This window comes from Spermophilus citellus, assembly GCF_964194105.1.
Source record: "Spermophilus citellus genome assembly, chromosome: 13".
NCBI classification, from domain to species: domain Eukaryota; kingdom Metazoa; phylum Chordata; class Mammalia; order Rodentia; family Sciuridae; genus Spermophilus; species Spermophilus citellus.
Window position 1 is genome coordinate 77,356,537 of NC_138193.1, and position 27,311 is coordinate 77,383,847.

General features: G+C 35.6%; 1 protein-coding gene across 3 annotated transcripts in view; it reads left to right on the plus strand.

The window, feature by feature from the left end:
* FBXO11 (F-box protein 11) overlaps nt 1-27,311 on the plus strand; it is a gene marked incomplete at its 5' end in the record, with an annotated part of 88,872 nt that overhangs the window by 55,712 nt on the left and 5,849 nt on the right. For 2 of the 3 annotated variants that reach the window (XM_081264063.1, XM_081264065.1), the window contains 14 exons: nt 10,322-10,449; nt 10,587-10,668; nt 11,547-11,691; nt 14,820-14,949; nt 16,148-16,231; nt 16,310-16,442; nt 17,617-17,723; nt 17,810-17,921; nt 18,005-18,111; nt 18,199-18,336; nt 23,757-23,974; nt 24,955-25,040; nt 26,046-26,140; nt 27,181-27,303. In XM_081264063.1, coding sequence (XP_081120189.1) covers nt 10,322-10,449; nt 10,587-10,668; nt 11,547-11,691; nt 14,820-14,949; nt 16,148-16,231; nt 16,310-16,442; nt 17,617-17,723; nt 17,810-17,921; nt 18,005-18,111; nt 18,199-18,336; nt 23,757-23,974; nt 24,955-25,040; nt 26,046-26,140; nt 27,181-27,303 — 1,688 coding nt within the window. The remainder of the gene's footprint in view (nt 1-10,321; nt 10,450-10,586; nt 10,669-11,546; nt 11,692-14,819; nt 14,950-16,147; nt 16,232-16,309; nt 16,443-17,616; nt 17,724-17,809; nt 17,922-18,004; nt 18,112-18,198; nt 18,337-23,756; nt 23,975-24,954; nt 25,041-26,045; nt 26,141-27,180; nt 27,304-27,311) is intronic. The other variant, XM_081264064.1, reaches the window with a different exon arrangement.

Here is a 27,311-nt window from a genome sequence, read left to right on the forward strand (position 1 = left end):
TATTTGTAACCCTTTACTCTCTTTCTCTTGCTGATTGCTCTGTCTAGAGTTTCAACAAATATATTGAATAGGAGTGGTAAAAATGAACATTTGTCTTGTCTCTGATTTTAAAGGAAGTGCTTTCAGTTTTTTTCTGTTCAGTATGTTGTTAGCTTTGGTTTTATTGTATGTAGCCTTTATGATGTTGAGGCAAGTTCATTCTGTTCTTAACTGCTTCAGTGTTTTTAATGTGAATTAGTACTGAATCTTATTGAATACTTTTTGCCACTATTGAGATGATTATGTTATTTTTGTCCTTGATTCTGTTTATGTAATGAAATACATTTATTGGTTTGTGTATGTTGAACCAACTTTGTATCCCTAAGATGAATACAACTTAATGTGTTTCTGGTATGGATTGCTCATATTTGATTAAGGACTTTTGCATTTGTATTCATCAGGAATATTGATCTACAGGTTTTTTTCCTTGGTGTGTCTTTATTCAGTTTTGGTATCAGGGTGTGATACTGGCTTCATGGAATGAGTTGGGAATGTTCCCTCCTTTTTTGTTTCATGAAATAATTTGAGGAGGATTGACATTAGTTCTTCTTTAAAGATTTGGTAGAACTCAGCTGAGAATCCATCTGGTCCTGGGCTTTTCTTTGTTAGAAGGCTTTTTATTGCATCAGTCTTGTTGCTTGCTATTGGTCTGTTTAGGGTTTCTGTATCTTCTTGGTTCAATTAGGGTAGATCATAATGTTTTTAGAAATTTGTCAGTATCTTATAGACTTTCCATATGTTTTCTAAGTCATCTAATGATCCTCTATGTTGCAGAAATTTTTAAAATCTCCATTTCATTAGTTTTGGCTCAGATCTTAATTTTCCTGTCTTATTGATTTGGGAATCAGTTTGTTCTTGATTTGCTAGGACCTTGAGATGTAGCATTAAATTATTTATGTGGGTTCCTTCATTAATTTAGGCACTTAGTGCTATGAACTTTCCTCTCAGAACTGCCTTCATAATATTCCAGGAATGTTGATACATTGTGTCACTATTCTCCTTCCAGTTTAGGAATTTTTTTTTTTAATTTCTCTGTCCCTTTGTCATTCAAGAGTATTGTTCAGTATCCATGTGTTTTGTGCATTTCTGTAGTTTTTGCTGTTGATTTATAATTTCATTCCATTATGATATGGTAAGATGTAAGTGGCTATATAGATTTTTTTTCTTTTTTTGTACTTGCCAAAACTTGCTTTGTGATATAAAATGTGGTCTATTTTAGAGGAAGGTTTCATAAGCTGCTGAGAAGGAATTGAATTCCACTGTTGTCAGATGGAAGTGTTCTAAAAATGTCTGTATGGTTCATTTGATTTATAATATTAAGTCAGAAGTGTCTGTTGATTTTATGTCTGGAAAATGTGTCTGTTGGTGAGAGGGTATGTTGAAATCATGCAGTATTATTGGATTGGTGTCTGAAACTTTTTAATATATAATTTTTTATTTGTTCTAATTACATGACAGTAGAATGCATTTTGACATATTGTACACAAATGGAGCAGAACTTCTCCTTCTGGCTGTATATGATGCAGAGTCACTCTAGTAGTGTAGTCATACATGTATATAGAGAAATAATGTTTGTCTCCTTCTATGGTCCTTCCCATCCCTACAGCCCTACCCCTCCCCTCACACCCCTTGAGTCTGAGATTTTATTAAGAAGTGTTTATTTTACATAATTAGGTGTATAGACACTTGGGGTAGTATCTTCTTATTGAATTGTTCCTTTTACCAGTATATAGTGATCTTCCTTGTCTTCTGATTAATTTCTGCTTGGTGACTGCTTTGTTGGATATGAGAATAACTACTCCTGCTTACTTTTGAACTTCATATGCATGGAATATCTTCCATCCTTTTTTAAAAATTTTTTTAATATTTATTTTTTGGTTGTAACTCAACACAACATCTTTATTTATTTTTATGTGATGCTGAGGATCGAACCCAGGGCCTCTCACATGCTAGGCGAGCACTCTACTGCTCACTATAAGCCACAATCTTTTTTCTTTTAGTATTTTCTGTAGTGGTGACTTCGTTGTCATGAATTCTTTTAGTTTATCCTTATCTTGAAAATACTTTATTTCTTCTTTGATTCTGAATGATACCTTGCTGGATATAGCAATCTTGGTTAGCAGTTATTTTCTTTCAGAGTTTAGGTTGTCTCTCATTCCATGTCCTCTTGGATTTTGAGAGTCTTACTAATAAGTCAGAAGTAATCCTTATTGATTTACCTATAAATGTGACTTGATGTTTTTCTCTTGCATCTTAATATTCTATCCTTACTCTTTGATTATGATGTATCTTGGAGAGGTTCTTTTTTGATCTTGTCTAATTAGGACTGTGTATGCATTCTGTGTGTGGATGTCCGTTTCATTTCTAAGGTTTGGAAAGAACTGAAAAGGTTCTTAATATCATTAGCCTGTAACATCCATTCCCTCTTCAATCCCAATAACTCTTTAATTTAGTCTTTTAATGTTGTCCAGAGTTGGGTTGTTTTTTTGTTTTGTTCTGTTTTTTGTTACTGAGTCTTGAACTCAAGGGCAATTAACCACTGAGCCACATACCCTTTTTACTTTGTATTTTGAGACAGGATCTCATTAGGTTGCTTATAGTCTCACTAATATGCTGAGGCTGGCTTTGAACCTATGATCCTCCTGCCCCAGCCTCCTGAGCTGCTGGGATTATAGGTATGTGCCCCAGTTCCTTGCTCAGAGATCTTGTATATTGTGATCATGGTTTTTATTTTTTCTTTGCCACTTACTGAGTATTCAGGTTCATATACCCTGTCTTTGAGATCAAATTTCTATTTTTTGTTTAATCTGTTGGTAATATTTTCAAGGGAATTTCTCATTTACTTTATTGTGTCTTTTATTTCCAGGAGTTCTGATTGGCTTGTTTTCAGAATCTCTCTTTTTTTGAAATGGTCTTTCACCTCCTATGTTTACTCTTTCTTTTTTTGTTGGTAGCGGAAGGGGGTTTCCAGGAATTGAGCCCAGGGGCAATTTATCACTGAGCTACAACTCCATCCCTTCTTATATTTTATTTTTGAGATGGGGGCCTCACAAAATTGCATATGGTCTCACTGAGTAACTTGAGGCTAGCCTCAAACTGGAGACTCTTGCCTCAGCCTCCCAAGTTGCTGGGATTACAGTTGTGTGCCACTGCACTCAGCTGTATTTGCTCTCTTAATTCATGGTCTTCCTCTGGAATTTTATCCCCTTCAATATCTGTGGGTTCCTTTGTTGAGTAATTATAAATGGGGGGGGGATATGCCTGTTTCTTCATGTTTTCAGGGGTCTTAAGTTTGCATATCATAGATTTGTTGAGATGGATTTCTCTTTTATGAGGAGATCCTCTGGTGAGCAGTTGTCTCTTTTGTTATAAGACCTCTTCTGTCTGTATATTTTAGTTCCTACGCATAGGCTCAGCATAATCCAAGGGTTAGTTTCAACCTCAAATGCTTTTCAGTGTGCAGAACTGTTGATTTGATTCATTTTTAGCTCCTTCACCACTGTGGATTCCTTTCAGCCTCCATCTTGGAACCTTTCTGGTGTTTTGCTATAGGAACAGATGTTTGTGAGTGGGACTTGAAGGCCTCACCTAATTGTTCTCCTTGGGGCCTGGTCATCAGTTTGGGATTTTTTTCTCCCCTGTTTAAATGTGAAAGTATTGTTAAAATTTGAGCAGGAGGGGCTGGGGTTGTGGCTCAATGGTAGAGCGCTCACCTAGCATGTGTGAGGCACTGGGTTCGATTCTCAGCACCACATATAAATTAATTAATTAAAGCTCCATCGACAACTAAAAAAATATTAAAACAAACAAAAAAATTTGAGTAGGATTAATTTGTGTATGAAGCAAGGTGTCCATCTCTTGGCTGGATTGTGGGTGTAGCTCAACAATAGACACTACTATCCTGTAGATTTCCAGCATCTCTCAGAAAAGGGAGGAACAAACAATAGCAGCAAACAGTATACAGCATTAAAATAAATGCCTGGTATCTACTATGACAACTACAACACCAGTTACCACAGTACAGAAATGGCAGGGTCAGTAACAGTAACTAGCCATGAGCTAGATCTAGCCTTAAACAGTAGATATCAACTACACCCCACAATACTAATAAATGCAACAATTTGAATGGTGGGGACAAGAATTATATAAACCAAACAGTACTGAAAGGTGGTAAAAATACAGTAAAAAGAAAATGAGGTAGGAAAGCAGAAAAAAAAATCAGAATATCTGGAACGTGAAGAAACAAAGCAGAAGAGAGAGCAGCTGTAAGAAGGAAGAAAAAAATAAACAGAAGAGAATTTGGCTACTAGAGGTAGAAAAAAGGAAAGAGTAATGAGAAAAAAAAATATTATCAAACCAAAACAAGAAAAATCCCTAACCCTGAAGACAAAATGAATTAACAAATGGTTGCTGAAAAGAAAAGAGGCTGGGCATGGTGGCGCCCATCTGTAATCTCAGCAGCTCTGGAGGCTGAGACAGGAGGATGGTGTGACTTTAAAGCCAGCCTCAGCCGGGCACAAGTGGCACATGCCTGTAATCCCAGCAGCTCCAAGGAACCTGAGACAGGAGGATCTCGAGTTCAAAGCCAGCCTCAGCAAAAGCAGGCTGCTAAGCAACTCAGTGAGACCCTGTCTCTAAATAAAATACAAAATAGAGCTGAGCATGTGGCTCAATGGTTGAGCACCCCTGGGTTCAATCTTCAGTATGGGGGGCGGGGGAGAGAATATGTGTGTGTGTATGTATAATGTACATGTATCCACAAACCAAGAGAAGGAAGGAAATTATTAAAGAGAAACAAAGGATTGTCTTTGCTGAGTTGGTCAAAACTCAACAAGGATGAATGTCTACTCCCTATGCCAGACTGCCTTTCTTTCCATTTCTTCTTGTGCTATGTACCTCTTAGAAAGCGTTGGGGATTGTTAAGATCTCAAGCTCTCTCTCTCTCTCTCTCTCTCTCTCTCTCGTTGTAGATGGACACAATATTTTTATTTTATTTTTGTGGTGCTGAGGATCAAACCCAGGGCCTCGCTAGTGATTTACCGCTGAGCCACAAGCCCAGCCCAAGCCCTTTCTCTTTTTTTATGTTGCGCACCTAGCTGTCATCCAGAGTGGCCTGGAACAAAGCTGGCTGAAATAGTTCTCAGCTTCCCTTCTCACCATTAAAATGTAGGGTGGACTGGAAAGTTTGAGTTTGTTGGGACATACTAGATCAGTGCACTCCCAGGGTGGGGCTGATGCAGAGTTCTAAATGGGAAGTTCCAGCAGTTAGCTAGGGTTTAGCTCTGATCTGAACCTTATCCTGTGGTATCTACTTTGGAGAGATTAGATTAACATATCCTAGGGCCAGGCAAATGCCAGGCTCTGCTGGGCATCTGGATGTTCGTGTCCTTCTAAGAATTCTACTTGTAGGGCAGAATAACCAACCTTGCACAGGTCTTGCACACTGCACTACTACTCATAACTTGGCCTTCCCAGGCTCAGTTCCAGAGTGCAGTTGCACCCACCTATGCAATTTATAGACCTCCTTCAGATGATCTTGTGAGCTGTTAGGCTCAAAGGGAAAACAAGCCGCATTCCCCTTGCTAGCCCTAAACCTGAATTTTCAATCACATTCCACTAAGCACATCCTAGGCCTGATGGTATGCACTTGCTGAGACAGGATGGCAGTATTTTGTATGATCTCCTGGGCTCCTGTAGCTGCAGGCTACAACCTGGCCTCTTCAAGATGGTTCCCAGCCTCAGCTCTTTACTTGCTAGTTGAGAAATTGGAGCACTTTTCAAATACCATCTCACTATACAGCCTCTGATTCAGCTAAGTTTAGACTGCTTTTTCTGTTCTATAGGTTTTCCCATGCCATATTAGCCTGCTGTTTCTCTCTCTCTGTTTGTATCTCACCTTCATTCTGCAGTGAACTGGCACCACTTCTGCCGCTGGCTTAGCTCAGCCTTTCTCTAATCTGCAATCTTTGATCTCCTAAAAGGCAATTTCATGATAATCATTTTCTGCCTTTTTAAAAATAATATGACAGTATATGTTCTCTTTTGTTTTTTCCCTACTCCCCATCCACCCCCACTACAGTTTGACCTGTGGAATCTCTATTATAAGTTTGATCAGATTCAGACTTAGTGTGTTTTTTTTTTTTTTTGGTTGTTCAAAACATTACAAAGCTCTTGACATATCATACTTCATACATTAGATTCAAGTGGGTTATGAACTCCCATTTTTACCCCAAATACAGATTGCAGAATCACATCGGTTCAGACTTAGTGTTTTTGATAAGACTTTGTAGATTATGGGCTCTTGTTTCGTCAAGAATTATAAAGCCTCGGGGCTGGGGATGTGGCTCAAGCGGTAGCGAGCTCGCCTGGCATGCGTGCGGCCCGGGTTCGATCCTCAGCACCACATACCAACAAAGATGTTGTGTCCGCCGAGAACTAAAAAATAAATATTAAAAATTCTCTCTCTCTCTCTCTCTCTCTCTCTCTCTCTCTCTCTCTCTCTCCCCCCTTCTCTCTAAAAAAAAAAAAAAGAATTATAAAGCCTTGTTTTTTTTCTTTTAGTGATGTGACTATTGATATTCAGCAGTTAAATCAGTTCACTGCAGATTCAGAAAGTAATTAATCTCCATTTTTATTATTTCTTATTCACGTATTGTTAAAATGTTATCCTCTATAGAGAATCTTTCCCTTCTCTAATGTGTGGTTATCTGCTGGTTCAGTTTATATATGGAAGAATACATAGCTAGGCATACTGTGGTGCATGCCTGCATTCCTAGCTACTCTGGGAGCTGAGGTAGAAGAATCACATATTCCAGGTCAGCCTGGGAAGTTTAGCAAGAGCCTATCTCAAGACAAAATTTTGAAAAGGTCTGGGGAAGTTGAGTACTGTGATGTGTTCCTGTAATCTTAGTGACTCTGGAGGTTTAAAGGGGGGTTGCAAGTTTGAGGTTAGACTCAGCAATTTAGGCCCTGTCTCAAAGTAAAAAGGCCTAGGGTTGTAGCTCAGTGTTAAGAATCAGAAGATTCACTCTCCAGTACAAAAAAAAAAAAAAAAAAGGTTTAGGAATATGGTTTAGTGATAGACCTCTTGTCTGACCCAGGATTTAATCCTTGGTACAGCAAGAAAACTAAAAATAAATGTTTATTTCTCATTTTTTACCAGTTTGGGAAATGATGGGGGTTTTTACTACATCTTTCAAAGTAAGCCATTTTTTTCTTTATAAGTATCTTCATAAACCCATGATTACATTTCTTTCTATTCATTCCAGGTATCCTTACTGATGTTCAAATTGTCCCATCGTTCCTTATTTTCTTTGGCCAACAGGAATCTCTTCATGTTAGATCCCTGTCCTGTGGTGTTTATATTTGTATGTGTGTGCGTGTGTATGTGTAGCTTTTAAAGCACATATACTAAACATGTTCCATATATGTAACTTTTTCCCATGTTGAGAATTGATCCCAGTGCCTCACTTATGCTAAGCAAGTGCTCTACCATTGAGCTAAACCTCAACCCTGGTTTTTATACTCAGTATATATTTAAGGTAATTCCACATTAAACTATATAGAACTGCTTTATTTTATATAGCCACATAATGGTCTCTTATATAGCTATACAAGAGCTTATTTAACAGATCCTGGCTGATGAACATTTTAATTTTTTTGAGTGGGGAGTTCCAGGGATTGCAGTCAGGAGCATTTGGTCACTAAGCCACATCTTCAGCCCTATTTTGTATTTTATTTAGAGACAGGGTCTCACTGAGTTGCTTAGCACCTCACAGTTGCTGAGGCTGGCATTGAAGTTGGCTTCTGTCGCAGTCCGGCTGGGCAAAATAACCGGGAGGTGACAAGCAACTTGAAGGTTGTAGCGGGAACTCCTTTATTGCGAGGGAACTCAGCCGGAACTAAAGGTAGGGGGCACGCAAGGTAGCAGGAGCCGCTTTATTGCAGGACAGCAGAGGTGTATGTACCTAACTGATTACACACAGCTTGACTCCATTAGCATCATCTAGATACAGCAGTCAGCCAATAAGGAATCCCCACCATCTTAATGGCTCTGTGGCGTTGCTTCACAAACCACTCCTCCTGGCAAACTGCCAGGCGCCATCTTGACTTGATTTGCGGTCCCCTTCCTCCTGCCTCAGCCTCCTGAGCCGCAGTGATTACACTTATGAGCATTTTGATTGTTACCCTGCAGTATTGTAAACAGTACTGCAGTGTATATCTTGATATGTCAACACATGGAAGGATAGCTACAGGATCAGTTCCCAGAAATGGAATGGCTGAGTAATAGTTATTCCCATATTATCCTCAAAAAGCAATGAAAAACTACTTTTAAAAAATTCCTTATTATCCTCTGATAATACTCGTATGCTGGATTCAAAAAAAAAAAGAAAACAAACCTTGTTGTAGTCTTTGTGTTTCCTTAATTGGCTCAATTTTATATTGAATTCTTAAATCTTTTCCATATTTATTTGTGAGCAGTAGATACAAAGAAATTATCCTTTGGTGATTATGGGTGCACATATTTATTCCTAATCGTGTTTCTTCTTTTGATTACGTTTGTGTTATTTACTTTCTAGAAGTTAAATTTTCTATGTTACTGAAATTGGCTAGGCTTTAAGAAAAATCGAACTTCGAGGTACAACAGTTTTTACTTTGGAGCCATTTAAGAGTTGTCGACATATTTCCCTGTCACATTCCAGTGCTTTAGTGTATATTTTCTACAACAAGGATATTCTCTCAAATTACCACATAGTACTATTAAAATCAGTATGTAAAAATTGATTCATTACTATCTTCTAAACTTTAGACTTTAGGTTCACTAATTGATGCAATAGATTTAAGACTTTTCAGTTTTAAATCTGCTTTATCTCTTCAATCTTCAATTCCAAACAGCCTTTAATCTGGAGCAGTTTCTCAAACTTTTCCTGATTTTAATGACTTTGACAGTTTGACAACTGTAGATCATTTGTGTTATAGAACACATTAAAACAACTTTGTTCGATGTTTCTTTATAATTCAGCTCAGGTTATGATCTTTGTTAGAAACATCATAGAAGTGCTATGATTTTTTTTTTTTCCAGTTTGTCCTGTTGATGTTTACTGAGCACTTGATTAAAACATTGTCTGGTTGACATCACTACTATGGAATTATTATTTTTCCCCTTTCTACTTAAGTATTTTGTGGGAATGTAGTTTTATCTTATGCATTCTCAGACTTTTAGCATATTTATTTTTGTCAATACAGGTTTGTGAGTTGATATCCATTCTGTGGGTTATCCTTTTACTTTTATTATTAATCTTTACCCTTCAACATACTTTTGCCAAGTGGAGCCTTTTCAGGTTGGCTTTTATGACCTTTTAACATGTCCTTATCATTTTTTGAGCACATTTTAGTTTTTTTGCCACAGATATTCCAGATTCATTTTGTCCATTTCTGCCCAACTCTGAAATCAGCCATTTTTCCAAGGAGTCTTTATTCCTTTTATAGAAAATAATATTCAGAAGCCAAGATTCAGTTGTTAGTTATGCTCATTGCTTTTGGAAGATCAGTGCTCTTAGGCTCTTTTAGTGAATAGATCTAGGAACATTTACATCTGTGTGATTGTGCTTGGAAACCATAAGTTCACACTTGAAATTTCCTATTCAAAGGGTTTATTCTTGCTTTCTTTTTATATTTACAACTATCTTCTCTGACAGTGAGGTTATCTGGCTTCCATTATCCTATTGACTTATTTGATACATCATACACCTCTGCCACCCCCTCTCCTGTGTAATTCCCTCCTCTGTCTTCTCTGACTCCCCATTCTAGGCCACTCCTCCTCCCCCATGCAGATTTATTTCCTACCCCTCTTAAGTTCCAGCCCACATACCAGACTATGCTCTGTGTTGACATCCTTTTTACCCTACTAGCATCAGAAACTAGAGACTGAACTGACCCTCCTCATTGATACTTTCTTCACTCTGCTTTGATTATGGTGCCCTTTGCCAATCTGTCCACCTTACCTCACCTCCCCATTTAGGCTCTAACCATGTAATACCAGTTCCCTTCTCTCTCCTTTAATCAAGCAGATATCCTTGTCCTGTATTTGTTTTCGTTTTTAATGTCCTCTGAGTTTTATAGAACTTTAATTTCTCCTTTGGATTGTTATCTAGTTGGCTGGAATTTTATGTAAAATTTGTATCTCTTCCTCTGTCCCTCCAAATTTTAAATCTTAAAAAATTTACTGCATCTATAGACATTTTTAAGTGGTTATTTTTCTTATTGCTTTTGTTTATAACAGATGATGATGTACCTGCAGATATGGTTGCAGAAGAATCAGGTCCTGGTGCACAGAATAGCCCATACCAACTTCGTAGAAAAACTCTTTTGCCGAAAAGAACAGCGTGTCCTACAAAGAGCAGTATGGAGGTATGTTAATTATAATTTCTTTCATTTTTGTAATGAAATACTTTTTAGGAAACAAAGGGAATGTTATCTGTTTTAGAAGTAATAAGTATGTATGGTAGAAACATTGCTTTATTTTATTTTATTTATTTATTTTGAAGGGTGCCTCAACTTCAGCTACAGAAAACTTTGGTCATCGAGCAAAACGTGCAAGAGTATCTGGAAAGTCACAAGATCTATCAGGTATTTCCCATGGGGATACTAAGGCATAGGGTAAAATAATTTTTAAAACCTTTTTGCTTCAAGCCAGGCAAAGCCGTGCACACCTATCATCTCAGTGACTCAGGAGGCTGAAACAGGAGGATCACAAGTTCAAAGCCAGCCTCAGCAATTTAGCAAGACTCTGTCTCAAAATATAAAAAAAAGGGGGGGGGCACTGGAGTCTGGGGTTATAGCTCAGAAGTAGAGTGCCTGGCATAAGTGAGGCACTGGGTTTGATCTGCAGCACCACATAAAAATAAAATAAAGGTGTTATGTCCACCTACAACTAAAAAATAAATATTTTAAAAAGTTGGGTGGGGCTGGGGCTCAGTGGTCAAGCACCCCTGGGTTCAATTCCTGGTAACAACAAAAAAAAAAAATTTTTTTTTTTTGCTTCATTCCAAAAAATGGAAATATATATTTGTTATTACATTTTAGAGTATTAAATAACATTTGAATGCTTACCTCTATATCTTGAGCTTTTATCCTTCTTAAAAATTCTTCATAGGGGCTGGGGATGTGGCTCAAGCGGTAGTGCCCTCGCCTGGCATGCATGCAGCCAGGGTTTGGTCCTCAACACCACATACAAACAAAGATGTTGCATCCTCCGGGGGAAAAAAAAATTCTTCATATATTTATTCTAAGTGATTTCTTAAATGGCACATTAAATATACTTAAACGAATACTTGTTAAGTCAAGATAAGTAGAGATAAATGTCTTATCTCTGAAGTAAAATGACCATTAGCAAAAGCAAGTTATTCATTCTATAAAATGAAAATTGTATTCTTTAATGAGAAAGGCATTGTTAGCATGATAGATTGTTTTATATTGTTTATTCTTTTTGTTGTTGTTGTTTTTAGCAGCACCTGCTGAACAGTATCTTCAGGAGAAACTGCCAGATGAAGTAGTACTAAAAATCTTCTCTTATTTGCTGGAACAGGATCTTTGTAGAGCAGCTTGTGTATGTAAACGCTTCAGTGAACTTGCTAATGATCCAATTTTGTGGTAAGTGGAAAACCTATTCTTTATCTTGATGTATTATTTGCTGCTTCAAATGCTAAACATAGTAGGAAAGTATGAGTTGGTAATTACAATTAAGTAGTCAGAACAGAATTATGAAGTTCAAGTTACCTGTTTATCATAAATGTGGATTGTCAATCCAAGCAGTATTTAAGATACAGTAAATGAAATACTTTCTCTGCTGTTTTTCAAGTAATAGCAATTGAAAGATCAAGGGAAGTGTTTTTCATTTAATTGCTTTGTAGAAACACAGCTAAGTGTAATTTAAAATAGTTAATGAGAGTTATAATCTGATAGTTTAATGAAAGTGTGTATTTTGTCCATCAATTTTGAAACAATATTTTTTCCATGAAACTTAAAATGTTCATTCCCTTTTGTTCATTCCTCAGAAATTATTCTGACAATTTTTTTATATTTATGAAGTATTTCATTAAATTTTTTATAACAGCATAGATAATAATAAGGAAAAATTAGAGATAATATAAATGTCCAGCAATGAGAGAATGAACTAAGGAAACTATATGACTTCTAATTGGAGGGTTGAGATATATCTGCTAATTGTGGGTTTTTTTTTTTTTTTTTTTTTTTTTTTTTTTTTTTTTTTTTTTGGTATCGGCAATGAACCCAAAGCGCTCAACCATTGAGCCACATCCCCAGCCCTTTTTTAAAAAAAAATATTTTTTCTTTTTTATTTGGGACACAATATCTTTATTTTATTTATTTATTTTTATGTGATGCTGAGGATCAAACACAACGCTTCGCACGTGCTAAGAGAGCACTCTAACACACAACCCCATCCCGAGCCCTTTTTTATATTTTATTTAGAGACAGGATCTCACTGAGTTGCTTAGGGCCTTGCAAATTTGCTGAGGCTGGCTTTGAACTCATAATCCTCCTTCCTCAGCCTCCTGAGCTGCTGGGATTACAGGAGTGTGCTCCTGAGCCCGGCCTAATTGTGATCTTTACAAAAAATTGTTTTCTGCTTTTGGGAAGTGTGGGGCATGGTTTATGGCAAGCACTCTACCCCTGAACTATACCCAGCCCTACGTAAGTTTATTTTATTTATTTTTTTAAATTTGTTTTTGGAGTTGTTGTGGTACTAAAAATCTTCTCTTATTTGCTGGAACAGGATCTTTGTAGAGCAGCTTTTATATGTGGACAGCCTTTATTTTTATTTGTTTATTTTTATGTGGTACTGAGGATCGAACCCAGAGCCTCACACATGCTAGGCAAGCGCTCTACCACTGAGCCACAACCCCAGCCCACTATATAAGTTTTTAATAAGATGGAAAAAAAATGCTATGTTATATAATAAGTGAAAAGAACAGAATATATAATATTCTGTTTAATTACAACTGTAATAAATGAAATATCTGTAGATAAAAATACTGGAGGAGAATATACTAAGCTGTGCCTTATTGAAAAGGTGTATTTATATTAGAAATGAAAATTGAAAATGAAAACTAGAAGAAAAAGCACTTTGCATTGTATAAGAAATTAAAAGTTATTATTACTTCAGTTCTAAGATCTTATGGTACTTAGTAGGATGTAAATAGACTGAAGATATAGGCAGAATTAAGTGTTTTATTGAAAGTTGTCTTTTAAAATAAAGTGGCATGAAGCATTTATAGTAGGTATGGCCTATTCCCCCCTTCCCCTCGCCAGTGAACAATTTTTAAAGAAATTGACGGTTCGTTTCTTTAGGTAGGCTAATTTTCATATATAGTTATATTGTTCTAGCCAAAAACTATTTTCACATTTAAAATTCTATATGTTGCCTTGTGTGGTGGCACATGGTTAACAGTGCTAGCTGCTGGAGAGGCTTAAGGTGGTAGGATTGTTGGATACCAACCTTAACAACGAAAGTGAGACCCTGGCTCAAAAAAGTGAAATAAAATTTTGTATTTTTACATTAATTTTTGTCTGTTATTTTCATTTTTTTATTTATATGAGACAGCGGAATGCATTACAATTCTTATTACATACATAAAGCACAATTTTTCTTATCTCTGGTTGTACACATAGTATATTAACACCAATTTGTGTCTTCATACCTGTACTTTGGATAATAATGATCATCACATTCCACCATCGTTAATTACCCCATACCCACTTCCTTCCCCTCCAACCCCTTTGCCCTATCTAGAGTTTGTCTATTCCTCCCATGCTCCCTCTCCTTATCCCACTATGAATCAGCCTCCTTATATTAAAGAAAACATTCGGCATCTGGTTTTTTGGGATTGGCTAACTTAGCATTAACTTCTCTAACTCCATTCATTTACCTGCAAATGCCATGATTTTATTCTCTTTTATTGCTGAGTAATATTCCATTGTGTATATATGCCACTTTTTTTTTTATCCATTCATCTATTGAAGGGCATCAAGGTTGGCTCCACAGTTCAGCTATTGTGAATTGTGCTGCTATAAACATTGATGTGGCTGTGTCCCTGTAGTATTGTTTTTAAGTCCTTTGGGTATAGACCGAGGAAAGGGATAGCTGGGTCAAATGGTGGTTCCATTCTCAATTTTCCAAAAATCTCCATACTATTTTCCATATTGGCTGCACCAGTTTGCAGTCCCACCAGGAGTGTATGAGTATACCATTTCCCCCACATCCTCGCCAACACATATTGTTTGTATGCATAATAGTTGACATTCTGACTGGAGTGAGATGAAATCTTAGAGTGGTTTTGATTTGCCTTTCTCTAATTACTAGTGATGATGAACATGTATTTGTTGATTGATTGTACATCATCTTCTGAGAAAGGTCTCTTCAGGTCCTTGGCCCATTTATTGATTGGCTTATTTGTTTTTTTGGTGTCTAGTTTTTGAGTTCTTTATATACCCTAGTGAGAGTGCTCTGTCTGATATGTGAGGGGTAAAGATTTGCTCCTAAGATGTAGGCTCTCTGTTCACCTCACAGATTGTTTCTTTTGCTGAGAAGAAACTTTTTAGTTTGAGTCCGTCACATTTATTGATTCTTGATTTCAATTCTTGTGCCACAGGAGTATTATTAAGGAAGTTGGGACCTAGTTTTTGAGGCCTCAGATATTTATTTAAAGTTTTATTTACTCTAAAGGATATTTTATAATGAGATCTTTAATTCCCTTTAGGAAACGATTATACATGGAAGTATTTGAATATACCCGTCCTATGATGCATCCAGAACCTGGTAAATTCTACCAGATTAATCCGGAAGAGTATGAGCATCCAAATCCTTGGAAAGAGAGTTTCCAGCAGTTGGTATGAAATATAAGCAAAAAATATTAATTTACATTATGCATATGTAAATAAAAGTTTCTTTAAAAAATAAATTTAAAGTCAAGAATAGGTTTTGAAGATCAGCCACTGATCTTTTGTCAACCATCAAAATATTTAACAATTCTTTCTTCTACTGACATGTTTATTAATAATTTATCTAGTGGTAATAAGCATCAGTAGTGAGAGAACACTTAATGATTTCAGGTGGTGTGTTTGAACTCATATTTAAATAGTTTTCAGTAGCCATTTTAAACTTCCACATTTAGTTTATTCCACTTTATGTGGTCCCCCTAATCCCTTTTTTGGCACTAGGCATTGAATCCATGGGTGTTCTGCTGCTGAGTTACATCCCCATCCTTTTCATTTATTTTAGTGTTTTGAGACAGGATCTAAGTTGCTGAGGCTGGCTTCAAACAATAGATCTCCTGCCTCAACTTCCCGAAATGTTGGGATCACAGCTGTACACACAAACTTATTATGGTCCTTTATAATGGCTTTCAGTTGGGAGTGATTTGGTCTCTCAAAGGCCAGGAAACATTTGGCAATGTCTTTATACTTGAGAAATTGAAAGAAGATGGTGCTAGAGGTATCAAACTGGGTAGAGACCAATGATGCTTCTAAATATCTGCCAATGAATAAGACAGCCTCCACAACAAAGAATCATTTGGCCCCAAATAATAGTAGTGGTGAGATTGAAAAACTTTGCCTTTCTTACTAGATATTACTGAGTCATAACTTATTATAGATTTTATTTTGTACTATATGACAGAAAATTAGTTTGAGTAGTTAGGATTTTTTATATTTAAAAGTTATACTGTGGGCTGGGGATGTGGCTCAAGCGGTAGCGCGCTCGCCTGGCATGCGTGCGGCCCGGGTTCGATCCTCAGCACCACATACCAACAAAGATGTTGTGTCCACCGAGAACTAAAAAATAAATATTAAAAATTCTCTCTCTCTCCTCTCTCACTCTCTCTCCTTTCTCACTCTCTCTTTTAAAAAAAAAAAAAGTTATACTGTGAGGCAGGGGCTATATATAGCTCAGTTGGTAGAGTACTTGCCTTGTAAGCACAAGGTCTTGGATTCAATCCCCTTGGCGGGGGAGTCATACTGTGGTACATTTAGAATATAATGTTTATATTAGTAGTCAATATTTGGTTTTGCTTTGTTTTTGATATTTCAGTATAAAGGTGCACATGTAAAGCCAGGATTTGCTGAACATTTCTACAGTAACCCTGCAAGATATAAAGGAAGAGAAAATATGTTGGTATGTCTGATTAGTTTTTTTATGAATTTAAAATAATAATCTTTCAGTTCTGTACTGACACTTTTATCCTTTTTTTAGTATTATGATACTATTGAAGATGCCCTTGGTGGGGTACAAGAAGCTCATTTTGATGGACTTATCTTTGTTCATTCTGGAATATATACTGATGAATGGATATATATTGAATCTCCAATCACCATGATTGGTGCAGGTATTTTGAAATACATTGTTATTAGAATTTTAACAATTATTCATATTATTAAATTTCTAGATGGGTTTTTTTAAATGATAGTAACTTAAAAGCTGGTTGAGCTTTGTTTAATACCTTAATAGTAGGAGAGAATAGGAATGAAGATATCTCATACTTTGTGGAGAAAATGAAAATATGAGAGTTCACAAATTATAAATGTATGTATTTCTTGATGTTAGCCCTTTCTCCAGGTGCCTTTCCTCATTAAAGAAAGAAAAAAGTTTGTTAGCTCTATATTTATTGTAAAAATAAAGATGGAGGAAAAAATACAAAAATAAAAATAAAGACATTAATGTTTTTAATGCTGTATTTTAAAGGAATTGAAATGTAATTTTTAAATACATCGTATACTGTTTCAAAGATACATTATGGTCAAATTTGTAAGAATAAATACAGTGAAATATTTGTTGAACACTGATGAGTGATTGGAAGGATTGTGTTGTCTCTGAGTTTTTGGGGATACAGTACATAGATCAATTTAAGATGGCAAGCAATTATTATTTGCTAATGAAATTTGCATTTACTGCCTTTCTGCTTCCCTCCCCTTTCTCCATTATAGGGGAGTAAAGGGCTGGGTGTGTAGCTCAGTGTAGAGCACTTACCTAGCATGTGAGCCTCTGGGTTCAATCCCTAGCACCAAAAAATTTAAAAATAATTTTTAAAACTGGGGGAGAGTATAGAAGACTTTTGCATGCTGATTTTATTACTTTCCAAGTTGAGGGTACTGTTGCAACAAATTTAAAGAGGTCTCTTCTCTCTGTCTCTTCTCTGCCTGAGCTGGTTTTTCCTAGTATATTACTATACGTGGATTTGAGGATAATGGTAAAATAATATCTTCTTTAAATATCATAAAGGCTGATAGTTACCTAATAAAGTATTAGTCCTACTGCTTAATACTGGTGTTTTTTAAAAATATTTATTTATTTTTTTAGTTGTAGTTGGACACAATACCTTTATTTATTTTTATGTGGTGCTGAGGATTGAACCCAGGGCCCCTCAAGTGCTAGGCAAGCATTCCACCACTGAGCCACAACCTCAGCCCCAATACTGGTGTTTTTTAAAGAAGTCCCGTCTCCATAAAAGTACCTAGTTGGAATGGAATAAAGTAATATGCCTTAAAATATCTTCTCCACAGCACCTGGGAAAGTAGCAGACAAAGTTATTATTGAAAACACTAGAGATTCAACCTTTGTTTTTATGGAAGGTTCTGAAGATGCTTATGTTGGATATATGACAATACGGGTAAGAAATTTTTAAGATTTAAAAAATAAATGTTGAAATCATTAAGCAATGGTGGTTTATTTCAAATGAAATTTCTACTTTTCCAGTTTAATCCTGATGACAAATCTGCTCAGCACCACAATGCACACCACTGCTTAGAAATTACAGTAAATTGTAGCCCTATTATTGATCACTGTATCATCCGAAGTACATGTACAGGTTAGTGTTTCCTTTATCTTTTACAGTAAAATTGAATCACTGTGTTGCCCAGGTTATTTTTAATAAATACTTTTTTCTTATAGTTGGTTCTGCAGTATGTGTTAGTGGTCAAGGAGCATGTCCCACTATCAAGCACTGTAACATCAGTGACTGTGAAAATGTTGGACTTTATATAACAGATCATGCACAGGTATTTTTAAGTTTTGGTTTTTTTTTTTTTTTCTTTCTTAATTTCTTTAAAGCTATCCTAAAGTTTGTTTCTGATTAAATGTTATAGGGAATATATGAAGATAATGAAATTTCCAATAATGCTTTAGCTGGAATTTGGGTTAAAAATCATGGAAACCCAATTATTAGGCGGAATCATATTCATCATGGACGTGACGTTGGTGTGTTCACATTTGATCATGGCATGGTAAGACCATTTATTCTTAAATAAGTTTCAACATTATTTTTCACCATCAGATTGTCTGAATTGAAGCAATTCAGCATTATATTTAAAATCAACATGTAATATTTATTCTATAATGTCAGACATTACATCCAGATAAGCATAGTGATGAGAAGAGTCCTTATGGAATTGATGTGATCTTTAAGGAGAGTCTAATCTAATAGTATTGATTCTCAAATGTAATTGTACATAAAAATCACCCAGAATCTTTATTTTTTAATGAAAATTCCCATTTCTACCCCAGATATAATAAGTCAAATTTTCAAGGTTGAGGCCAAAGAGATGCATTTCTAAAAAGCACCATGAGTAAGTTGAACACAGGTTGTCTGTAGAGAGTACACTTTTAGAATTAAAGGTCTTGTTAGTTTGATTTCTATTTTATGCCTCTTATTTTTTGGGGGGGTGGAAGGTACTGGAGTTTGAACCTCAGGGCACTTAACCACTTGTACCCAGAGCTTTTTTTACTTTTTGTGTTGACACAATGGTCTCATGAAGTTGTTTAGGGCCTTGCTAATGTGCTGTGGCTGGCCTGGAACTTGGATCCTCCTGCCTCAGTCTCCCCAAGTTGCTGAAATTTCAGGCATGACCCACCTCATCCTGCTTAAATTTTTTAACAGGCAAGAGGTTTTTTTTCTTTATGTTCCTATGGATTGAACTGAAGAATGTTCCTACCACTGAGCTATATCTCAGTCCTTTTTTACTCTGTATTTTGAGACAAGAAAATAGACATACTTTATATTTCAACCTAGCTTCATTTCATCATTTATATTATTATTTTTCTTTTGTGAAGGTATAAAACATTTACATTCCTACAGTTATTGGTTTCTATTTACTTTACATTTATTCAGCAGTTCTTTTTTCACATTTTGTCCATTCCTGATTTTTTTTAATGTTTTAATTTTTTGTCAGTGCTGGGAATTGAACTCAGTGAGGCAAGCACCCTGATTCTAAGCTATATCACCAACCCACCTGAATTTTTTTTTTTAAATATTTATTTTTAGCTTTAGGTGGACATAGTATCTTTATTTTTAAGTGGTGCTAAGGATTGATCCCAGTGCCTCATGCATGCTAAGTGAGCAGTCTACCACTGAGCTACAACCTGAGCCCCAACCACCTGAATTTTAAAATTTTTTATTCTTTTGGTGTGTGACTGGGTATTATCATCATAACTTTTTTGATTGTTTTTTAAACAGGATATGGGCCAAATTATATAGTTATGTTGTGTGCATATTCTAATATGTAACAACAGATCCTACCATTATGTACAGCTATAATGCACCACTAAAAAATGTGTATTAGGAGTGTTGTGGGCATTGTAGCTTGAATTCTTGCCACTTGAGAATGCCTGTTACTTAATTGAGTTAGATTATACCTTCTTTCCTTCTGAATTCTGTAACATTTTTCTGTTGTAGCATTGAGTGTTTTTTAGAACTCTTACCCTGGGTTTGGTTTTGTTTTATTTCTTTTCTTTCTGGGAGTGATTTACTTTTCTCAGTATTCATATGTTGGTTTGTTGTTTTGTGATTTTTCTGTTCCATGTGTGCTTTTTTTTAGAAAGTTGGCTCTCTTTGTATTTTTTGTATTCCTGTGTTCTTTTCCTTTCAGTATTATGTGATTTCCTTGTATCTAATTCTTTTGTTTCATTTCCATAGTTCTAGTGTCTGTTTTGTTTCTGTGGGGTTTGTCTTTTAATTTTAAAAAAATTTTTAAATGAAATCTTTCTAATATACACAGAAGGAGAGAGAATGAACCAGACACGATGGCATACACCTATAATCCCAACAGCCCAGGAGGCTAAGTTCAAAGCCAGCCTCAGCAACTTAGTGCAATCCTCCCTGTAAATAAAATATTTAAAAGGATGGGGATGTGGCTCAGTGGTTAAGTGCCCCTGTGTTCAATCCATGGTATGAAAAAAAAAAAAAAAAGTAGTAGAGAAATGGTATAATGTATCTCCATGTATTCATTAACACTCATGGCCAGTTTTGTTACATCTCTACCTCCCCATTCACTTTTTATTCCCTTCCTTATACTTTGCATTATTTTCAATCAAATATAGCATCATGTCATCACTAAATATTTCAGCATGTTTCTTGTAAAAAATGACAATTTTAGCTAGGCACAGTGATGCATGCCTCTAATCCTAGCACTCTAGAGGTAGGAGTTTTTGCAAATTGGAGACCACCTTCAGCAACTTAGTGAGATTCTGTCTCGGTAATAATAATAAAATTTTAAAAGAAAAAGAGCTGAGGATGTAGCTCAATGGTAAAGCACCCCTGGGGTCAAACCTCAGGACAAAAAAATAATAATTTTAAGCCAGGTGCCAGTAGCACATGCCTATATAATTCCAGAAACTTTGGGAAGCTGAGGCAGGAAGGTCACAAGTTCAAGGCCAGCCTCAGCAATTTAGCAATACCCTCCTTAGCTAAACCCTGTCTCAAAATAAAAAACAAAAAAAGACTGGAAATGCAGCTCAGTGATCAAGTGCCTCTGGATTCAATTCCCAGTACCAATAAAAGGGGAAGTTCTAGGAGGGTAAAGTTATAGCCCAGTAATAAAGCACATGACAGCATGTGTGAGGTTCTGAGGTTCAATACCTAGCACCTTTAAATAAAGGGAGGAGATTTCACGTTAACACAATATCAGTAAAAGTAATTAGGAATAATTGCTTGGTATAATCAAATTTTCTTTGCAGTATTCAGTTACCCACTTATGGTTTGTTTAATATTTAGTCCATTGCAGTGTTACTTTTGTAAAATGATTAAAATATCATAACAGTTTCAGATTGCTATAAAATATTTGAAGTGTTCTAAATTTCTGAATTTTTCATATGAGTAGTAATACATTTTCTGTGTTCTTTGTGTTGAGATCTGCCTGTTCTCTCTGTTCTTCTTTCACTTCATCTGACTTTGGATAGTCTTCCTTAGATGATGAATTTAAACTTATTTTTTTTAATTTGGTTTTTTTTTATTTATTTGTTATTTTTGTGATGTTGGGGGTCAAACTCAGGGCCTTGCACTTGGTAAACAAGTGCCCTTAAGCTGCACCCTGAGCTACCAGAAATAAAGTTTTAGATAAGAAAAATTGCATGTTAGTTTCCTTTCTTTAGATTTGCCTTTTCTGCCTAAAGTTATTTCTATGAAAATATTACTGTGGCAGAGGAATTACCTTCCTTTCCTGTGGCCCCATTCATTGCCATCTGTATTAGTCGGTTTTCTCTTGCTAATAACCCATTATTGCAGACTGTATAAGTTATAAAGACAGGAGGTTTATTTTGACTTAGGGATAGATTTCTGGTCCAGGGTTGAGCAGCTAAATTATAATGACAACTTCCTTTTCCACCAAATCATAAAATTGGCCCAAGGCATCACATGGAAATAAATTGGCACCATGGATGTGTCCCCTTTGTTCTCTGTCTCTTTTATAAAGCCACAAGTATTCAATCATGAGTGCTCCATTTCTAAACACTATGATTGAATTAAGTTTTTATACCCTGTTATCTTTGTTTTTTATATATTTTGTTTTGGTTTGTTTGTTGTGCTCGGAATTAAGGCCTTGCACATGCCATGTATCCTGCCCGTGAGATACACCTCCAGCCCAATTCTCTCCACCTCCTTTTTTTTTTTTTTTTCTTTCTTTCTCGTACCCAGGATTGAACTCAGGAGCACTTAACCAATGAGCCACATCCCCAGTCCTTTTTATTTTGAGACAGGGTCTCACTAAGTTGCTGAGGCTGGTCTTATTATCTTCCTGCATTAGCCTCCTAAGTAGCTGGAATTACATGTATACTACACCACTATGCTTGGCTGTGTTTTGTGAAACTCATAAAGACCTTTTTATTTTGTGGTATATAATAAAGATTATTTCACTTTAAAAAATACATATATTATACACACACACACACACCTTGGAGCTTTTGTGATTTGCATTACAAGGCAGTGTTCTTATAATTGTAACTTATAATTCTTATTACTGGAGCATTTTACATTGGAGATCCCTCTTTAACAAAATGAATAAATTGCCTTAAAATATTTGAAAGGAAAATGCAGCCAGTTCCCTATTATTGAGTTAGTATGATTTTCTTTTTTAAAAATTTTTTGTAGTTGTCAATGGACTTTATTTTTTTATATATGTAGTTCTGAGAATCAAACCCAGTGCCTCACACATGCTAGGCAGGCACTCTACCACTGAGCCACAACCCCAGCCCCTAGTATGATTTTTTGTGGTGTTGGGAATTGAATCCAGAGCCTCATGCGTATTAGGAGAACTTTTTTTTGGGGGGGGGGGTGCAAGGAGGATTACCAGGGATTAAACTCCGTGATACTTGACCGCTGAACCACATCCCCAGCCCTATTTAGTATTTTATTTAGAAACAGGGTCTCACTGAGTTACTTAGCACCTCGTTGTTGCTGAGCTGGCTTTGAACTTGTAATCCTCTTGCCTCAGCCTCCCAAGCTGCTGGGGTTACAGGCGTGTGCCATTGCACCCAGCTTTAGGAAAACTTTTTTTTTTTTTTTTTTTTTTAAAGAGAGAATTTTTAATATTTATTTTTTTAGTTCTCGGCGGACACAACATCTTTGTTGGTATGTGGTGCTGAGGATCGAACCCAGGCCGCACGCATGCAAGGCAAGCGCGCTACCGCTTGAGCCACATCCCCAGCCCGAAAACTTTTTTTTTAATTGAATGTTTCAATTAAACATATTCTGAATATGTTTTTAGGTCACCCTTCCCCCACTCCTCTCTTTCCTTTGGGTCTTGCTGTTGCCTAGGCTGGCTTCAAACTCCTGGACTCAGGCAATCCTCATACCTCTCAGCCTTCTGAGTAGTTGGAGGTTGGGACTACAGGTGTATACCACTGTACCTGGCTTCAGGTCAACTTCTAGAAGTTGATTTGTTGGGAGTTTATTGTGGATGTGGGTATGGGTGTATGTGTGTGCAACCCAGCCTTATCATGCTAGGCAGGGATTCTACCACTGAGCTACATCCCTACCCAACACTTTTAAGGCAACCAGAGTTTATTTTCTTTTTGTCTTCAGCCTTTTGTTGAAGGATGCACACAAACAAACACACTCTTTGTCTCTCTCTCTCTCATACATATATGTATTAGATAATGGTATTTAATTGCACTTTATAATAGATCTTTCCTTGTTTTTTTTTTTCCTGTCTTTGAATGCATTTATAATAAGTAGAAGTTCATAGTTGTTTTACTAAAACATTTAAATCTGTTTCTTTCCATATTTATCATTTGAAGGTTAGTGTTTATTTTTCATCCTTATATGGAACATTTTTGATGCTTTATTTTGAGGTGTGCATTCAGAAGTTTTTAAAGTTTTATTTCTTTTTGGAAAATAGCATTTACCATCGGATTTAATTTCTGATTTTTTCAGGGTTACTTTGAAAGTTGCAACATACACAGAAACAGGATAGCAGGCTTTGAAGTAAAAGCCTATGCTAACCCCACAGTGGTTCGATGTGAAATTCACCATGGGCAGACTGGAGGAATATATGTCCATGAAAAAGGAAGAGGACAATTTATAGAGAATAAAATCTATGCAAACAACTTTGCAGGTGTATGGATTACCTCAAATAGTGACCCAACAATAAGGTATTTACCTATAATTATGGACAGAAATTACATTTAGCTTCAGGGTTTGTCATATAAGAAAAGTTATAGGGTTTGTCATATAAGAAAAGTTTGACTCTTAAAGTATTTGCATCCAATTGAGAATAGTTATTTATCATTTGGTTTTCTGTCTTCTGTTTACTTTTATTAGTGACTTATGCCATACACAAAATTATTTTATAAACAATTGCAAATGCTGTAATTTTTGTTTAAAATTCATCAAACCACATTATTGATGACTAAGTAGAGCTGAGACCTTCTCTTGGAATCTAAATTACTTTGTCTTCTCTTTCTCTAAAAGTCAAAAGTTAGAGTAACTTAAGAAACTATTTATCTGAAAGATTCTTGGACAGAGAAACTATGAATATCAAAAAGTCAAAACTATAGACTGCTACTTTCCCTTATAGTTCGTACCCCCTATAGTCACAATAAGAAGTGAAATAAATCTAGTCTTAAAAGCCATTGTCCAAGATTGGGTAAAACAGAGAGCATGGATTATTTTTTAATTATCAAATTTTCTTTTCCACTTGTTGTAGGAAAATGGATGTTGTGTCCTCTTACACAAATGTTTGTAGATCAGCTAAAAGAAATTGAATTTTTTGAGAGGAATTTTTAAGAATGCTATTTGGTGTCAGGGGCTATAGCTTAGTGTTATCTAACAGCACTTGCCTATGCCTAGCATGTGCAATGTCCTGGGTTTGATCCCTAGCACTGCAAAAAAAAAAAAAAAAAAATGGAAATGAATGCTATTTTTGTCTCAGATAATAGGTGACATTTCCCAAGTCTTAGGATTAGAAAGAACTAAAAGAATTTATAAATCATCTAGTAAGTGTGTCTCAACTTTGCAAGTAAACAGAGTCCATAGAAGTTAAATAATTTATCACATAACTATAAGTAGTCTTAATAGTTGCATAAAACAAGCTTTGTTAAAATAGGTACTATTATTGTTTACATAATTATAGGGGAAATTCTATATTTAATGGAAATCAAGGAGGAGTTTACATCTTTGGTGATGGACGAGGCCTTATTGAAGGAAATGACATTTATGGTAAGCATATGCTTTGTTTTAGAAAACTTATAGAATAGCCTGTCTTCTTGATATTAGCAAAATAGGCTATTTTGAAATCATCTGAGTGGAGAACTGATCTAGTTTCTTTAAATTCCCAGTAAAAATTATTCTGCAGTACTTACTTATTTAACAAATATTCCCTGGGTATCTACTATATACTATGCACTATGCAGATAGCTGGGTGAAATATAAATAAGACCCTAGTCTCAAGAATTATCTATGGTTTCCTTGGATTCACTCCATTACTTAACAATAAATTAATTCTGTGGTAGTTTGATACACTTTCAACTATGTAGAGAAGGAAAATATTCCTCATTATAGCTTTAGAAGCTTCATTCATGTTTCTAGGCTTTCTGTTCTGGTAACTTACCTGGATAATATATAATGCATATTTAAATGCCAGGCACTGTTTTGAGGACCTTACCTGAATAAAGTCAACAATATTCACATCAACCCTATGAGGTAGATATTATTAAATATCCCCACTTACCGATCAGGACACAGATGCACAAAGAAGTTAAATAATTTTCCTAATGTCACATAGAATCTCAGGAATTGTATTACTTCCTATGCTTGGCAGCCTGGCTCTAGTAACCACTGTACTGTACTGTCTGCAATCCTTATTTGTGTTTACACTATAGTTCCCTTAGTTTTTCTTCTAATGCCCACTAAAATTCTAATGTAAGAATTTTTGGCCAGGTGCAGAGGCACATGCCTGTAATCCCAGCGATTTTGGGATGCTGAGGCAGGAGGATCACAAATTCTCAGCAATTTAACAATGCCCTAACAACTTAGTGAGACCCTGTCTCAGTAAAAAATAAAAAGGACTGGGAATGTAGCTCAGTGATTAAATGTTCCTGGATTCAATTCCTGGTACCAAAAAGGAGAAGGAAAAAAAAGCATTTGCTACTACCTTTCGTAAAACACTTAATGTATCCCACTAGGCTCTTGAATATTGACATTGTAACCTTTATTTTTAAATAGGCAATGCATTAGCAGGAATTCAGATTAGGACAAACAGTTGTCCAATTGTTCGACATAATAAAATTCACGATGGCCAACATGGTGGAATTTATGTGGTAAGTTAACAAATACAGTTACATAAACTCTTGCACAAAAATCATGGGACAAAAAAAGGGGGAGGTGAAGGCTACATGTGGCTATTCAATATTTGAAGTATGAATTTGTAACTCTTTAGTATTTAGGCAGGATATAAAACTGTCAGTATATGAATGACTTCTTATTTTATACTATATGTAGAGTTCTATAAAATTTAATCAGCTAAATTTGGGCTTTTTTTTTTTAGTGTTAATTATTGGCAGTGTGTACTAAACTCTTCACAACTGATTGGCAATCTTTAAGATTGGTTACATTGGAATTTTGGTAGAGTTATTTTGTGAGTCTCTGAAATTCTACAAAAGCATTTAGACTTGAATATATTATGAAAAAAAAAATTTTTAATTTGAATTTGAATTTTTTGAAACATAATTATCTTTCAAAAATTTGAAAGCTGTGTATCAGTTGCATTTCTTCTATCATTATGATTATCTGAAACTGTTAACTAATTCAAGTAATACAGGCAACATCATAAAGGTTTTTGTTAGACCAGGTATGACTTTTAATTTTTATTTATGATTCTAGGCTCATTTCTCAAATTTAGATAATATGAAGACCTTATTTTGAAGTGATTTCACTGGTAGAAGTTTGGAATAACTAAATACTAAAATGAAAGGTCTAGTTGGTTACAAATGTCAGAATGAAATAAGTTCTTTTGCTAAAGAAAATTGAATGTTTCCACTCTTGCTGTGATAGATTTTAAAGGTATAAAAACCACATAATAATATAAAAATCTTGAAAGCTTAAAACTCAGGTAGAAGCTACATCAAAAGACTGTTTTGAAGATGGAACAGTCGCTTAGTGGTAGAGTGCATTTTTAGTATGCATGAGGCCCTGGGTTCAATTCCCAGCATCAAAAAGGAAAAAAAAAAAAGCCATTATCCCACTATAAAAACAAAAATTGAAATTTTATTCCTATCTGTCTTTAAGTAAAGACCATATTATATACTGCTACTTGCTTATATAAGTGATGTATATTGTAACCGGTGTGACTTTTATTTAGCATGAAAAAGGACAAGGTGTAATAGAAGAAAATGAAGTTTATAGTAATACTCTGGCTGGAGTCTGGGTGACAACTGGCAGCACTCCAGTATTGAGAAGAAATCGGATACACAGTGGCAAGCAGGTAGGATG